This window comes from Meriones unguiculatus, chromosome 16 (assembly GCF_030254825.1).
Source record: "Meriones unguiculatus strain TT.TT164.6M chromosome 16, Bangor_MerUng_6.1, whole genome shotgun sequence".
Classification (NCBI taxonomy): Eukaryota; Metazoa; Chordata; class Mammalia; order Rodentia; family Muridae; genus Meriones; species Meriones unguiculatus.
The window spans coordinates 24,277,514-24,294,990 of NC_083363.1; the positions used below are offsets into that span (position 1 = coordinate 24,277,514).

At 45.4% G+C, this 17,477-nt stretch overlaps 1 protein-coding gene and 1 pseudogene across 5 annotated transcripts in view; both read right to left on the minus strand.

Annotated features, from left to right (window-relative positions):
- Lrrc20 (leucine rich repeat containing 20) overlaps positions 1 to 17,477 on the minus strand; it is an 88,477-nt gene that overhangs the window by 48,755 nt on the left and 22,245 nt on the right. For 2 of the 5 annotated variants that reach the window (XM_060369485.1, XM_060369486.1), the window contains exon 4: positions 10,738 to 10,863. The exons of the other annotated variants lie outside the window; for them this stretch is intronic. In XM_060369485.1, the coding sequence (XP_060225468.1) occupies positions 10,738 to 10,863 (126 nt within the window). The remainder of the gene's footprint in view (positions 1 to 10,737; positions 10,864 to 17,477) is intronic. 5 annotated transcript variants of the gene reach the window in all.
- On the minus strand, positions 5,459 to 5,955 carry LOC110555915 (peptidyl-prolyl cis-trans isomerase A-like; annotated as a pseudogene).

The window sequence follows — 17,477 nt, forward strand, 5'->3', positions numbered from 1 at the left end:
GTGCCAGCCATAAAATATGGGTTTCCACTTGTTGTTGTATGTCTGTGGTAGGAGACTGGAGTTGAACCTAGGGCCTTCGGCTTACTGGGCAAATGCTCTACCACTGTGCTGTATTTCCAGTAAGGGAAAAAAAGTGTGTCTCTTAAAGATCCTATTCCTAGGAGTAACAATACAAAGCACATGGACGTGATCATATAATAATCATGATTATTCACCATATAATAACTGGAGCCTTCTCAAGCTACTGCCCCATGGAATCACTGCTTTTGCTCCAAGACCCAGAGCTTCACGGCAACTGTTCGTTCAGCCAGCCTCATGCAGTGTCATGGAGACAGCTTATTCTTAGGTTTTATTAGCGGCTTTCTTGTGGGACAAGTGAACCATGCAGCAGGGGGAATCAGGCTGGAGCTAGAGCGAGGGCCAGATGTTTCTAAACCCTAAAAATCTCCATCTTGAGACTGGCAGGAAGAAGGATTGCCCTCTCCCTGTTCAGTGCCTGCACGCCCTGGTGCACCCCTCACCTCCACCATCCTTGAGGCAGTCACGTCGCCTGATGACCAGGACATGTCCAGCTAGCACCTGAAATTCCTCTCATGCAAATGAAGCATCCTTGGCACCTTAGCCCCAGCCAATGATGTACACTCACCAGAAAACCCCTACCCAATTCCCCAAGGTTTATATAGCCCTTACCTGCCCCCTCCCCCCCAATAAAGAGCTGTTGTATCACTGGAAGGACCAGAGTTCAGCATGTGTATGCATAGGTGCCTGGATGCCCCGAAGGGAAGAAGCAGACCTTGGACTCCAGAACAACACTTTCTGCATCTGTTTTAAGATATAGTTAGAATAGATTTTATGTGAAGACAATATATTTGTTGATTACAAGATAAAATGCTTAAATGGTGCTGCTATTTATTTATTTATCTACCTATTTTATTTATTTATCTATTTATTTATTTTAGGTTTTTTTAAGGCAGGGTTTCTCTGGGTAACAGCCCTGGCTGTCCTAGACTCACTTTGTAGATCAGGTTGGCCTTGAACTCACAGAGATGCACCTGCCTCTGCCTGGAATTAAAGGTGTGGGCCACTTCACCTAGCCTGGTACTGCTTTTTAAAAAGAGATTTTATTCTAAGTTATGCACGCGTGTGTGTCTTTGTGAATACACAGGCATGTATGTGCAGGTGTCTGAGGAGAACAGAAGAGGGAGTTACAGGCAGTTGAAACCCACCCAAACCTGGTATTGGGTCCTCTGCAGAGCAGGAAGGATGCTTAACCATTCATTTCAGTCCTATGTTGCCTTTGTTTGTTTGTTTGTTTTTGAAACAGGCCCTTTCTGTGTTGCCCTGGTTGTCCTGAAACTTACTCTGTAGAACAGGCTGGCCTTGAACTCAGATATTTGCCTTCCTATGCCTCCCAAGTACTGGATTAAAGGCATTCACCACCACTGATCAGCTCCCTGTTAACAATTTTAATAAAATAACTGCTATGTTTTCTACACAAATCACATCTCTCAGTGAATAAACAGAATGATCTGAAAACTAAGGCAGCGTCATAGTCACTATCAGAAGTCACATTAATAAGAGCACAAAAGGACAAACATCTGTTAGAAGTTGGTCTGATGCTTGTATAGTGTTGCCTGGAGATACCTATCTGTGTGTAAACCTGCCTAAGACTTACCTGATTGGTTGATTAAATGGCCTATACTTGGGCAGGGCAGAATGGGGTAGGTGAGGCTGATGTCTTGAGGACAGGAAAATCACAGGAAACAGATGGACAGGAAGAGAGGAGGAAGGAGGACGCCATGATGGGTTAGCATGGAGAAGAATCATGTGGGCCTGCTGGAAGGACTCCAATAATGGCGAGGAGAGGTCCAGATGAAAAATATAAGCAAATATATTGGAACTATGGATGGAAGACAGACCAGATGAGGAGGATTAAGGCAGATGGCATGGATGGGGGCTGGGAGATGGATGGTTAGTTTATTGACACAGTGTAGGTAAAATACCTGCACAGCCTAAGGTAAATAAGGCAATTATAAAGTCTAACAGGTGTCTGTGTCTTATTATTTGTGACAGCAGGTTAGATAATACCACCATGAGCTAATCTAGGGCTGATAATAAACATTATATATATAGCCCAACACTCATTTTTACTTACTACTACAAATATCATAGAAAGAAAATACTAAGCCCAGAAGGTTTAAGCCAGAAGAACAGATGTCATAATTTGATAATGCTAATGGAAGCCTCACACATGAATCAGGGAAGGGAAGTGTCTTGGGAAAAGCAAAAAGACTCACCCAAGACTCAAAATTTTTATCTTCAATAGAAAAATCAAAAGTAATCAGAGTTACTACCTACGTGACCTCTTAGGTGAAGTTGTCTTCCCAAACGTAGGGAGCATGTAAGACAGGACCAGGGACAAGGAACAGGGCAGGAACTGTGTATAAGATAGACCATTGAACATTTTTAAAAAGAAAGAAGGCAGGGGCTGACAAAAGGGCTCAGTGGCTAATGGTGCCTGCTGCCCTTCCAGAGGACCCAAGTTCAATTCCCCTCACCTACATCAGGCACCCACTCAAAACTACCTGTAATGCCAGCTCCAAGACATCTAGTGCCTTCATTGGCCTCCAAGGGCTACCGTACACACATGGCACATACAAACACATGCACACCACACACACACACACACACATCTTTTATGAAAATAAGGCAAACAATGGATTGTATAAAAGAGTCTATAAATAAGATAAATAAAATGAAAATGCTTACGACAATAGTACAAAGAAAAACTAAGACTAATCCATAAATAGAACAAAAGACAGTTACAAAGGGAAAATATAAGTCATAAATAAATACACAACCCTCACTTGGATTGCAAGCTGCTCTCTAGAACATTATGTTGGTTTATAAATCTACTCAACAACAGGAATGTGGCTTTAAAAACATACGTTGCTAATATGATCAGAGAAAATGGTATCCCTTGGTCTAATTTGCAATGCTTTGGGTAATGAGACTAATTACATTCCATGGTCAATTAAGCGTTTTTAATGGTCCCCCTGTGGAACATTCTGCTCACTTCTTTTGTTATTTTGTTTGTCATTCTTGAGGTCTTTCACTGAAAGCTTGTTCATCAATAACTCTCAGCCCACGTCTTTTGATCACGTTCACATTTCATAGTCCACAGTTTCCCAATTTCATAGTTCACACCATGCTTTCCAAAGTTAATAGGTCAAGTTATTGAGATTAGATATTTGCTCTCTTTCTTTTTCTTTTTTTAGAATGGGGCTGGCTTCACCTCACTGTATAGCTAAGCATGTGCTTGAGTTTCTGATCTTCCTGCCTCTATCTTCCAACTGCTGGGATTACAGTGGATACCACTATGCCTGGATTTAAACTATGCTAGGGATGGAACCCAGAGTTTCAAACCTGCTAGCCTCAAAGTTGGCAATTTTTTGAGACAAAATATTAATATTAAGCTGAGTGAGAAGGTGTGTGAGTGTAATCTCAGCTACTTGAATGACTGAATGGGAAGACCAAGGTCAACAGGATAACACAGCCAGATGGTGTCTCAAAAAAAATTTTTTTTTCTATGTATACAGTAGTTCCAACTAGGTAAAAAGTATTCAGGCTTTGAAAAGACAGTGAGGAAAAAAAATAACCAGAATGCTAACAGTAATTTCAGTGGATTTGATTGTTACCATAAACAGTCACAATGTTTATTTTACACAGAAAAATATTACTATATATTTATATAAAATGGTTTGTCAAATACAGGTATATACAGCAATACTTTCACAACAGAAAAAAAGTGTCATTTTTTCCCCCATGGGGAGAAAAAAAAAAAAACCTGACAAATCTGAAAATAAGCTAGGCAGTCACTTTCTCGTCAGTAAGACTAGACAAGGTAGAAGGCAAAGCTGACAGTGGGGGAGATGGGCGTGTCAGTTAATGGGCCAAAATAACAAGCCCTATCTCCAAAGCATCCTGGAACAGTCTGGGTAATCACTCCTCCAGTGTCTGAAATTGCTGCTGTGTTTACCCTCATTCACACCCTTTAGGTGGCATCCTCAATTGGCATAGACTATTCAAGAAAGTCCTATTTGAAGTCCTATTCAAGAAAACTTGAGTGACTGGAATAAAACCATCTAGGAAGATGTCAGTGCTAAGCCAGATAAAATGACTTATAATGAGGACTTTTCCTGATACACTGTCACAGAGGAGTTATGGGGACTGTCCATTATCATATTCAAAAGCACACACTGGCATGCACTACCAGAAGGCTCAAGGCCATTTGACATGATTATAAAAAGGCATCATTCACAGAGAAGTTTGTTGATGGTGGAAACCATGAGTGGAATTGATCAACTTCGGATCTACAGTGCAGAAGCCCAGGCTTGGGAACTGGGTGCTGGTGGCAAGCAGAGCTGTAGGGCATCAGAAATAGGGAGCCAGGGCCAGCAAGATGCCTCAATGGGTAAAGGTGATTGCTATACAAGCCTGACTATCTGAATTTGAACCTGGAACCTATATAAAGGTAGAAAGAAAAAGTGACTCTACCAAGGGTTCCTCAGATGTCCACCTGTGTTCCAGGGCATAGTCTTCTATTTGAGGTATGTATTTATTAACATGTCCACTGCGGTGGTTTGAAGAGGAATGGTCCCCATATACTCATGTGTTTAAATTCTTGGTCCGTAGGGAGTATCACTATGAGGAGGTGTGGCTTTGTTGAAGTAGGTGTGGCCTTGTTCAGTACCTGTGGCCTTGCTGGGGGAACCGGGTCACTGTGGAGGCAGGCTTTGAGGTCGCCTATGCTCAAGCTAGGCCTAGTGTGAGAGTCTCCTTTTGTTACCTTAGGATCAAGATGGAGAACTGTCAGTTCCTTCTCCAGTACCCTGTCTGCCTGCATGATGCCATGCTTCCAGCCAAAATGATAATACACTAAACCTCTGAACTGTAAGCCAGGCCCAATTAATTTTTTTTTTCTTTATTAGAGCTGCTGTGGGGGCATGGTGTCTCTTCACAGCAATAAAACCCTAATTAAGAAATCTATAAACTTTAAATTTTAAAAAACTATTTTTTGAAACAGGGTTTCATGTAGTCCAGGATAGCCTTGAACTTGCTATCTGAATGAAACTGGCCTTGAACTCCTTAAGCTCTTGCCTCTATCTCCCAAGCTGCCAGGATTCAGGCATACATCACAGTGCCCAGTGGAGGTGGGGTGGAGATTCCACTGCTGTAGCATTTGACCTATTTTTTTTTCTTCTTTACTTTTTATGCATAATCAAAAACTGAACTCTGCAATCCAGCTAGACTTGGAGAGGAATGAGGAAAACATGGAACCCAGAGAACTTCAGTGAAAGCAGAGATCACAGGGTGCTTCGAGCAAATGGGGTGGGGGTCCTCTCCTGAGCTATAGAAGGAATGGTCTGGTGGGTAAGATGCTTGCAAGTCAAAAGAATTAGAGTTGTCCACAGTTGGAAATTGCCATGTTCTTGCTGGTCTTGCCATTCCTGGACCCAAAATGCTCCATGGCTTCTACAACGTTCATGCCTTCTTTCACCTTCCCAAAGACCACATGCTTGCCAGCCAGCCCCTCAGTCTTGACAGTGCAGATAAAAAACCAGAAACCGTTTGTGTTTGGTCCAGCATTTGCCATGGACAGGATGCCAGGACCTATATGCTTCAGGATGAAGTTCTCATCTTCAAGTTTCTCCCCATAGATGGACCTGCCGCTGGTGCCATTATGGCGTGTGAAGTCACTACCTGGCACATGAATCCTGGAATAATTCTGTGAAAGGAAGAACCTTTTAATCCAAATCCTTTCTCTCCAGTGCTCAGAGCATGGAAGTTTTCTGCTGTCTTTAGAACTTTGTCTGCAAATAGCTCTAAAGAGCCGCAGCCTCTAAAGGGCTGGCCATCAGCCTCGATGTCGAAGAACATGGTGGGGATGACCATGGCTGCAGCAAAAGGCAACAGGGGACAGAGGCATCTGCAAAAGCCTGACCTATTTTTTTTTAATATAACTTGATAATTTCTTACTGTCTTAGTCATTATTCTGTTGCTGTGAAGAGACACCATGACCAAATCAACTCTTATAAGAGACATCTAATTGGGGCTGGCTTACAGTTTCAGAGGCTTTGTCCATTATCATCATGGCAGGAAGCATGGCATGAGAGCATGCAGGCAGGTGATGGAGTAGCAGCTGAGAGCATTACATCCTGATCCACAGGCACAGAGAGAGCGCCTGGGCCTGGCATGGGCTTTTGAGATCTCAAAGGCCACCTCCAGTGACACGCTTCCTCTAACAAGACCACACCTCCTAATCCTTCCAATCCTTTCAAACAGTGTCACTCCCTAGTGACAAAGCATTCAAATATATGGGCCTATGGCAGTTATCCTTTATTTAAGCCACCACACTGAGCATATCCTAATCTTGTGTGTGTGTTGCTGTTGTTGTTGTGTATGTGTAGTATATGCACCTGTGTGTAGGTTTGGTGAATCTGTACATGTGAGTGGGTGTGCAGGTGTAGAGGCCAGAGGTCAATGTTGGGTATCTTCTTCAGTCACCCTTTACCTTATTTTTGGAGACAGGACCTCTCAGTGAACCTTGGTGCTTACTGTTCTGGAGAGACTGTCTAGCAAGTGACCCATAGTAAGCTGCCTATCTCTATCCTCCATGCTAAGATCACAGATTACATACAAGCCAGACGTGGCTTTTATGGGAGTGCTGGGAATTGAACACCTTTCATAGCAAACACCTGACCTATTGATCATCTCCCTACCCCATAATCTTTCTTCTATCCCTCTTTTTCTCCCTCCCTTTGGCTCCACCCCCTCTCTCTTTTTAGACAGGGTTTCTCTGTGTAGCCCTGGGTGTCCTGGAACTCCCTCTGTAGACCAGGGTGGTCTTGAGCTCAAGATAACTATCTGCTCTGCTTCCCAAGTGCTGGGATTAAAGGTGTGGACCATCACATCCAGCTAATATTTTTCTTCTTAATAAAATTAAAAATAAAACAGGCTAAAGAACAGGAAAAAAAAAAAAAAAAAAAAACCAGACCCAGGAAAGAAAGACAGAATAGTGTGTACTCAATCAAGGCAGCAGCTATGGGCTGGGGCTCTCAGGAGCTGGGGTTCTCAGGAGCTGGCACTGGTAAAGGACTGTACCAGGGGACCCCAAAGTGAGGGAAATGATAACAGTCAAAAAAGATACATAAAGCCATAAAGCCACTCAAGTTATTTCCAAGGCTCCTCAAAACTGCCTGTCACCCTGAGCAGATCAGCCCAGAAATGGCCACCATCCTGCTCATCGGGCCTGTGCATTCACACATCATCCTACCGTGCTCCACACTGAAATACCTAGCGCAGGCTGGCTGGACTCAGCAAACTCAAAAAATCTGAGACTCAAAGAGCTCAGAAAAGGTTGCTGAGATGGCTTAGCAGGTAAGGGCATTTGCCATGTCTGACAACCTGAATTTTATCCTCAGTTTGACCTGGTCGAACGAGAGAACCAGTTCTTGAAAGAGAACCAATTCCCGATCCCCACACATGCACTCACACAGACACACATAAATTTAACAATGTAATAAAAATATAAACTTTTTAGAAGGAAGCTCAAAAAGTTACAAGAGTCACAAGGACCCTCTCCGAGGTTATATAAGCAGGAAACAGCTGTGTGTGTAGGTGTGGTGGCCAGGTTATGTGTGTGACTTAATTGGAGCTGACTACAAGGATGCAAGTTCAGAGATCAGGTCTCTTGTGAGACACCACCCATGCTGGGGTGGGCTTTTTAGAGATATAGCTCCCTCTGAAACATCCATGCTCCTGTAAGCCATCCTGATAAAACCCGGGTTTCACTAAGATGGACTTGAGCGGAACTGTTGTTTTGATCTCCAGTCACAGTCCTATCTGGGGTGAATAGACAATTCTTCTGTGTCTTCCCAGAAGCCGTCACATGGTGGACCCCAAATTCCACCACTGTTACAGTCAACCTTGACTGTCAACTTGATTATCTTGCCTAGGATGAGTAAAGCATGTGTGAGGGTGCTGGCGGCGGATATCCCAGAGAGGATCAGCTAGGAAAGGCATGCTGTGACGTGCACAGCTCTAGTCCAGTGCAGGCTGCCTGGGTGGGGTCAAAGCAGGGAAAGAGAAAGCCTGCCAGTGCTGCTTGCAGTCCTCTCCCTTCCCCCACCCAGAATCAGCTGCTCTGCCATGCCCTCCCCACCAGGATGGTCAGAAAACATGGCCATAAGTATTTCTCCTCCATGTATTTATTTATGTCAGGTATTTCTCTCTCTCTCTCTCTCTCTCTCTCTCTCTCTCTCTCTCTCTCACACACACACACACACACACACACAAAATGGTAGGAGGATTGCAGTTGTGATCAGAGCTGCAGTTGGGCACAAGTTTGAAAAGGGGTGGGGGCCTGCATATTCGTGCTGGGGCACAGTGGGGGGTATTTACCCACCTTCTCCAGTTCATTTTCTCCACTTCTGCTACAACATCAAAAGTGGCAAGAGGTCTGAGCAGCAGCCGTGAGAGAGGATTTCCCTTGGGTTGGACCAGCTTTCCACTGACCCAACGATAGATCCTTTTATTTTTTCACCTAACTTGCAGACACTCAGCCAGCCAGAGCCCACCTGAACCTATGTAAATGCTTGGGCACTGCCTTCTGAGAGTCCTGTTTCTGTTTTCAAACAACTGGCTCACTCTGGCTCTCAGCCAGGAGGCTCGCTGCAGCTCCCTGACGGCAACGCGGCAACCCACTGGTGACTCTTAACTGGCAACCCAAGGCCACTGAGAGCTTTCTGAGCTGTCTCTTTCACTTTTCTTCCCTCAGTCAGCATTGCACAGCCCGTGAGAGCTCAAAGCTGTCGCTATTCACTGGCACAGAAGCTTGTTGTCAGCCGCCACAGCACCCCACTCCTCCACCAAGAGCTACCACTTCACCTTCAAGCCGTCACTCCCACACAAACGAAACCCTCCTTGATTCACTCACTGTTTGTTGAAGGTCCATCAATTCTCCACAGTGAGACAATCACCCCATAGGAAGGGAAGAAAATGCTCACCCCACTCTTCCAGGCTTTTTTAAGCAACACATTGTCTGAAGCTTCCTGTGGCCAATGGATGGAAGTCTCTGGACCACCCATCCTGACCCTACAAGAATGCCAAGGGCTAGGAATATCACCTAGCGCCTGCTTCCCTCTTCTACCCTAAGTGCCAGCCATCATCTAGTGGCTTTGAACCTTGTCCCCTTCCTGACATTTTGTTGCCATTGTTCCCAGGGACTCCATATGTCCCCTGCATCCTGTAACCCCACACTGCCTACCAGAGGAACAGGGTGTCTAGTCAAGACACCCTGGCTGCCACTGAAAGCACAGTCATGAAGGATCCTTCAACAGGTCCGAGGATCCGATGCGGACCTGCTTCACTGCAGCTGTGTCACCAGACACTTAACAGCACAGCGCATCAGCTGCTGAGGGAAGAAGCCATGTTCTCAGGACAAGAACATGAACATCCAGGTACCTAGTCACCCTGGAAGAAACTTCCCATCAGTACACCCGAAGGAATATTTTTCGTGTTTACACCCTTAGGAACGGTGACCACATGGCCATGTATACTTCACACACACTAACCCCTCCCCACCCGCCGCCTGACCCCTCCACACAAGTAAACTGCTACTAATTTTAAAGGGCTGGGAAACACAGCTTGATGGGAGAGTGCTTTCCTAATGTGGTTCAATCCCCAGAACAACTCCCATGCCCACCCCCCATTCCTTGCGGTATAGGGCTGGGAGATGGTGGTAGGGGAGCCTCACCCAGGTTAGGTAAATGGAGTCTCTATTCTTTTTTTTTTTTTCCCCTTTCTTTTTTAAGATTTTGCTACATTTATTTTGGGTTTGGTTTGGGTTTTTGTGACAGGGTCCTGCCCCTCCCCAACCTGCCCAAATGCTGGGATTAACTGCAAGTGCCATGTGCCTGGGTTATTACATTTATATTTGAGGGGAGGTGAGCACCTGTGTGGAGGTCAGAGGACAATTTGTAGTAGTTGGCTCTCTTCTTCCACCATGGGGGTTCTAGACCCATTAGGCGGGATGCCTTTACCAGCTAAGCCATCTTCCTGGTCCAATAAGTCTGCGTTCCAAGCCCTCTGCCACACCACCTGCTCGGGTCAAGGCTATGCCCAGATACCTGCCTCTAGGTCACACAGATAAAGGAGAATCAATGTTGAGCTTCAGTGGGAAACTGTGGCTGTTGCTACCAACTCTCCTGGAGGCCTTTCTAGATCAAAGCCTGTGACCCCAGGGCATGACTCAGGAAAGACCCACAGGCTTCCCCTGCTTTCTGATCTCGCCAAGTTTTTCTGAAATCTTAATTCAGAGGCTGAATACACTCTATGCCCACCATGACTTTGTATAGAACTAAAGATCCCCACAACCTAAGCCAAATTCAATGTTGGGTCTTTGGTTACACGAACACGTGGCATTGCTTCCAAAACATATGGCCACAGTATGGGTGGGGTTTGGCCCAACTAAGGATAAAGGAAAAGTCCTCAACCAGGAAAGAAACAATCTGGGGTGCTGATAGAATGGTACCCTCCAATGCTGCAGATATAGTTCAGTGGCAGAGTGCTTGCTCAGCATGCACAAGAGACCAGTTTAATCTCCAGTAGCAGAAAGAAAGAACAAACATGAGTTAGGGGTGCACAGTAATACCTTTGGCTGAGGAGTTGGCTCACCTGGTAAAGGCACTTGCCACCAGATCGGATGACACAGGTTCAATCCCCAGGACCCTCGAGTTGGAAGGGGAAAACCAACTACAGAGAGCTGTCCTTTGGCTTTCACACCTTGTAGCGTGTGCACTCCTGTCCCCAACACAAAAGAAACAAATGTGTACTTAAAAATTTTTAGAAGAGAAGAGGATTCCATTCCCTAGGAGGGCTCAAATGAGACAGATAGGTTAAGTGGTCACCAGGTCATAAAGAAAATGACGAAGGCCAGACATGGTGGCACACGCCTTTAACCCCTGCACTCAGGAGGCAGAAGCAAATGGATCTCTGTGAGTTCTAGGCCAAGCTGGTCTACAAATGGAGTTCAGGACAGGAAGAGCTACATACAAAGAAATCATGTCTTGAAAAACCAAAAGGAAAGTGAGGAAGACTATACCACATAATATGAGGCCCAGGACAGGGTGAGCAGAGAAGCTGACTATAGCAGATGGGGGCTGAGCTGGTGCCCTGAAAGGTCCCATTCAGCCCAGCGACACACAGGCTGCTGAGAGCACTGAGCCCTGCACTGTGAAATGTGAACTCAGTTCCATAAGCGTCGATGAGTCCCTCAATGGGAGAACTGGGGTATGTTGCCAGGTAGATCATCTACAATCACTCAGGTAAGACAAAGGGGCTAATAAACCAGCATGAAGATTACAGACCAGAGATTTGAGCTGGGCAACCAACAAAGCCGTTTGCTCAAAACTTCCCTAATTTTAGTATGGAGAGTCCTATATCCTCTCAAACTGGAATGCTTACAGTCACCCTAAATTCAGGCTAATCGATGAAGAGGGCAAGGCAACCGAGGACTCTCTCCACGAAGCCTCCACCTTTGGAGTCTGCCTTCTCTGGTTTCCCGGGATTCATCTTATCTGACAAATGCTCAAAAGACTGGAGACTCCTGAGCTACCTTGTAGCAATCCTATACAGATGGCTACCAGGAGGTGGGGAGGCAGGTGGGTCACGAAGCACCAGGGACATCCCTGGGCTCCTGCACTATACCAGAGCACACCTGGCCTCCGGTGTCCTTCCCCAGCCTTCCCAGCTCCATCTACTTGAGCTTCAATAGAGAAGTTCCGTGGAAGACAGTACAGTGAGCAGCTGGCATAATTATCCTTGTAATCACATGTGCTGCAAGAAGGCTGAGCTGCACACCCCTTCTAATTAAAACAAAACTTCGAGCTAAAAAAGGAGTCTTCATTCCAGTGAGCACCTGGCGACACAGAACAGTGGTGAAACAAGTTCCAGTGAACAAAATCCAAGAAGCAGGCAGAGTGGTCATGTGGAAGTCAGGTGTGCTGGGCAGAGCGTGCACTGGGGTACAGAAGGGACAGCGGAGTTGGTAGGCTGCTTGCTAAGATGCAGGAAGCCCTGCCTTTAACCCCCTGCACATGTAAGTTGAGTACGGTGGTACAAAATTCCAGCCCTTGGGTAGAGGCAGGAAGATCAGAAGTTCAGAGCTATTCTCAGCTTAACAGTGAGTGTGAATCCTGCCTGTCTCAAATTTTTTTTTTTTTTTTAGAAAAAAGACAGTGCTTCAACAGGGGGGAAGAGAGACCTGGCTTGTGAAAGCTGTCCTCTCTGCCCTCCACACCAGTGTCTCATGTTCCCCCGATCGTGCTGGGGGTGGCTATGCAGGGCACAGAGGGTGCTCAGGGAAGGAACACTGCTTGGTAATGCAATCTTGGATGCACACCAGTATGCATTTGGGCAAACCTAGAGAATGCACGGTGGCTCGAGTGAGCCACTGCGTGGGCCATGAGGATGGTGTGGGCATGCAGGGTCCGCAGGTAGCCTGTAACAGATGTGATAGTTAATGCTATCCTCTCCCCAGGATTTCCATTCGCCTAGGAGACAAACTTCTGGACATGTCTGCAGGAGTGTTTGTAGACTGGGTTAACTGAGGTGGGAAGGCAAATTCCTGGCCCCACCACCACCACCACCTACAGGGTATGGGGCCCAGGCATCTGTACTTTGAGGGGCCTCCAGGGGTATGTGGTGCCCAGTTTGAGAATCACAGAGAACACGTCTCCCTCTAGCTGTGGTGACTTTACCCCGGTGGTTAGACTGAAAACGGTTTGTTTGTTTTTGAGACAGGTTTGAGGAGGCTGACCTTGAACTCCTGGTCTTCCTGCCTCTGGTGCCAGAATTCAGGAGCACGTCACCATACTAAGTTCAAACCCAGGGCCTTGCACATGCTAGGCTCCCACTCTCACACCTGAGCTACACCCAATGGAAATGACTCTGAGTGTCATTTCCAAGCCCCTCCAAGCCTGATTTCAAGGCATAGACACCGGCTCCTCGTTCTTTTCTCTCAAAGAGCCATGCATGGCCCTTGGCATGAAAGCAGCAGCACTGGGCTGATACTCAGGAGGTCTAAGCTTTCCTGTTGGCATCTCTACTGTCAGCCACGAAGCCTCGGAGATCTCCTTGAGCCTTGTCATCTCATCTAAAAGATGGTGTCTGCGCGTGTGTGCACACCCTCACATACCATGGTGAGTGTGTGGGAGACAGAAGACAACCTTTGGAGCCAGTTCTCTCCTTCCGTTATGTGGGTCTCAGTGACTGAACTCAGGCTGTCAGCTTGGCAGTAAAGGCTTTTAGCCACTGAGCCATCACCAGCCTTAAATGGGGTATGGATTATGTGACTTGGGGGTGTCACAAGGCCAAACATTCTGTAACTCCATGATTCTTCTATGTAGAGGCTCCCCAGTCTATGCTTAGTCATGCCAGAACATGCATCCTATTGAAGATGTGACAAGCAGCCTCTGTGTCACATTGCTGGAGAGCACTCTGGGCTCACAGGACCTGAGCCCAGAGTGGCCCAACCCAAGCCTGAGGATTTGCATAAAGCCCATGAGTCTATACAGTACTGCCATGATCAGAAGATAGTCTTGAAAGGGTTTGTTTTTTTTTTTTTTAAAGTAACAAAATGATGGCTCATGGCGCATGAGACCTTTTTTTTTTTTTTTTTTTGAGCCACAGTCTCATGAAGCCTAGGCTAGCCTCAAACTCAACAGACAGTCAAGGATAACTTGACTCATGCTCCTTGATTGGTACATATACTCCAGGGCCTGGGGAGGTGGCTCAGCTATTGCTCTTGTAGTGGACCCAGATTTGGTTTACAGCATCCACATGGCAGCTCACAACCATCTGTAATTTCAGTTCCAGTGGGTCCAACTGTCTTCTGACCTCCTAGGACACCTGGTACACACATGACACACATACATACCTGCAGGCAAAATATTCACATTCATAAAATAAAAATAATAACTCTAACCCAGATGTAGTGGCACACACCTTTACTCCCAGCACTCAAGGGGCAGAGGCAGGCAATTTTCTGTGAGTTCGATGCCAGCCTGGTCTACAGTGTGAGTTACAGGACAGCCAGGGCTACACAGAGAAACCCTGTCTCATAAATAGATAGAAAAATAAACAGACAGGCAGATAGATCCAAATTTATAAAATAAAATTTTAGTTAGTTAATTAAGAAAGAAAGAATCCCTACCAATATCTCCCAGAGGGAAGATGTTTCCTCCAGTGCCAAAGGAACTGGATCCACAGACAGCTGTCCGTGAAGATGTGGGGAATCCCCAATCCCTGCAGGGCAGAGCACCAGCCAGCAGCCCAGAGTTGCACTGCTGCTCTCGTGTGACAAGCACTAGGGACATGCTTCCTGAATCTCAGGAGTGCTTTCTCACCAACCAGTGCAAAGCTCCCTCCTTGTTAAAGAGCAAAGTAACTCCGGCGTCTATCTATAAGGCCGAGGCTTGGCTATGGATCCAGGCCAAAGCTCTTCATATCCCTCAGGGCATTCCCTGCAGACAGCAGCAGACACAGAGGAAGATCTCCTTAGGTCTAAACCAAAGCTTTTCTGGGGACAACTCTTTCTGGCTGTGGAACCTGGGTCAGATTCTAACTTTAGCTCAGACACCTCCTCAATATAGTGAGGACAAGAGCCATACAAAACCTGTTTTGTGAATGTCTGCAGCTGAACCGTTTACAGCAGCCTGAGAGTGAAAAACAGCCAAATGCCCATCCATAGAGGAACACAGAACAAATTACAGTATATCCATGCAATGGAATAATATTCATCCATAAAAATTAACAGAATTCTGAAACAGGCTACAACATGGCTGAAGCATGACAACATTTTAAGAGGTGAAGGAAGCCAGTCACAAAAAGATAAAAAAATATACAATTCCATATATAAGAAATGTCCAGAAAAGACCAGTCTACAGCGATAGAAAGCAGCTTAATTGTGACCAGGGGATAGGGCACAAGGGGATATGAGGGCCTGCAGCTGAAGGTAAAAGCCTCATATTGAGAGTGATGAAAATGTTTTAGAATCAGACCATGGTAATGGCGCTATAATCTTGTAATTATACTAAAAACCACCAATTTATGAAATGAAATGTGTTTGCCGCACGGTGTTGGCACAGTGCCTACCAGGTGGCCTGCATGCAATAAGCAGGGTTCACTGCTTATGAAATGAACAGATATGGGTAGGTGTGTGTGTTTGTGTGTGTTGAGGTGGTCTTCATTTGCTTATTGTTTGTTTGTTTGTTTACTTTTCTTGCCTGTGTAGTATGCACGTATGTGTGGATGTATGCTCTCATGTGTATGGGTGTATATGTACGTGTATAAAAGTGGAAGTACAGAGTAGATACTGGGTGTCTTTCTCCTCTACTGTTCTCCACTCATCTACTGAGACAGGGTTTCCTGCTGAACCTGGAGTTCACCAACGCTGCCTAGTCTAAGACAGCTAGCTTGCTCCAGAGAACACGATTCCTTTGGAACCCACAGAGGTCAGGGAATTAGTAAGCAGCCATGGAGGAGGGGGTAGCTCAAGGAACAGGAAATAGAATGCGGTGTTCTAAGGACTAAATGAGGTGAAGAAGAGGAGGGCGGGATAAAGGAAGAAATATGGGGAGGGATAATGAACACTGAAGACCTTCTGAAAAAGCCATATGGAGAACTAAAGAGATGGCTTGGTGGTTAGAGTGCTTATTGCTCATGTAGAAGACACAAGATCAACTCCAAGCACACACATGTTAGCTCCCACCATCCTAACTCCAGTGCCAGGGGAACCATTGCCTTCTTCTGACTTACTACTAAATACATACTTATGGTTTGGACAGATGGTTAAGAATACTATCTGCTCTTCTAGAGGTCCTAAATTCAATTCCCAGCAACCACATGATAGCTCACAACCATCCATAATGTGATATGATTCCTCTTCTGACCTGCAGGTGTACATGCAGATAGAGCACTCATACACATTAAAACAAATAAATATTTTTTAAAAATACATTATATGTGCATATATATACATATGTTTAAATGGAATTACCCTATAATGAGGGACAATACTCCAAGTAGACACCATACACTATCAAATAAAAACATTGTCAGCAATGGGCTTGAGTTGTTGGCCAATAGAATCCTATAAACCTCCCCAAACAATATTAGCTATTGCCAATGCTTGATTACCCTCCAGAACTCAACAGTAAGAAGACCCTATTGCTGAAGATATCATATACTTGAGTCATACATAAAACATGGAAAAATCTAGCTGGAACTAACTGGAAGCCTCACTCCTACTGGCCAGCTCTCACAGGGCTGGAAAGTGCTATGTACACTACCAGAGGGGAAAAGCAACCACGAATCTCATGTGCCAACTAGTGCAACAATGGCACAACTGTTATCTGACATAACCAATGTTAATATTATTTTTATAAAACTGTTTGTTTCTCAGTTTCTCTCTTAACCTGGCTATCACATAAATAATTGAGACTCATATCATTTTAACAAACTTCACAGCACAAGAATTGAGCAGCTATTACTCTATTCTTAACCCTCTAAGCAAATTTGTCTTCCTCTCAGTGTACATTCCAGCGATATTTGCAACTTTGTAGCTTCCTCCTCCAGCTCCTTCTTTTGATGTCTCTTGGACTTCTTCCCTGACTGAATCTCCTACTTCCTCTTTTAACTCCTCCTCCCCTGGCTGGCGTAAGTCCAGCCCTATTTTCTCCCTTGCTCAGTGATTAGTTGTAATCTGCTTTATTGGTATACCAGGGGACAACTGGGGAGCATATTTACACTAAGACAGGAGATTCTCAGAATAAGGATTGCAACAGATATGGGGAATACAGGAATCAGCATTTGAATTATACAATAACTTTATGCCTACAAACCAACCAATTTCTGACCTAGCTCCACGAGATAGAACTCATACCTGAACCTGTCAACCAGGTCAAGAACCTACAGCTAGATAGATCTGAGAAATGGGACCATCCCAAATTAGAAAAAAAAAACAACTGGACCTTAAATAAGGGCCAGCTAAAAAAAAGAGCAAGTCAGGCAATTTAGGGGAGGACTGTCCTTGAAGCTGTAAGCGGCCTGCTACAGAACCGAGAGATGGGAGAAGAGGGGAGGACTGTCCTTGGAGCTGTGAGCTCCCCGCTACAGCTGCCAACCGCATAACTGCTATCTTTTCTGCTAACTAATCAATGTAAAGGCCTAATTTTTTAGGAATAAAAACTCTGTGCTTTGTATGCTCGGGGTCATCTCCTGCTTTGAAGGGACGACCCCCATCGCGATCGGAATAAACTGCCTCTTGCTTTTGCATCAAACCTCGGTCTGTGAGTCACTTTGGGGGAGGGAGCGGTACAGACCCTGCACCGGGAGTGCAGGTTTTGCAGATCATA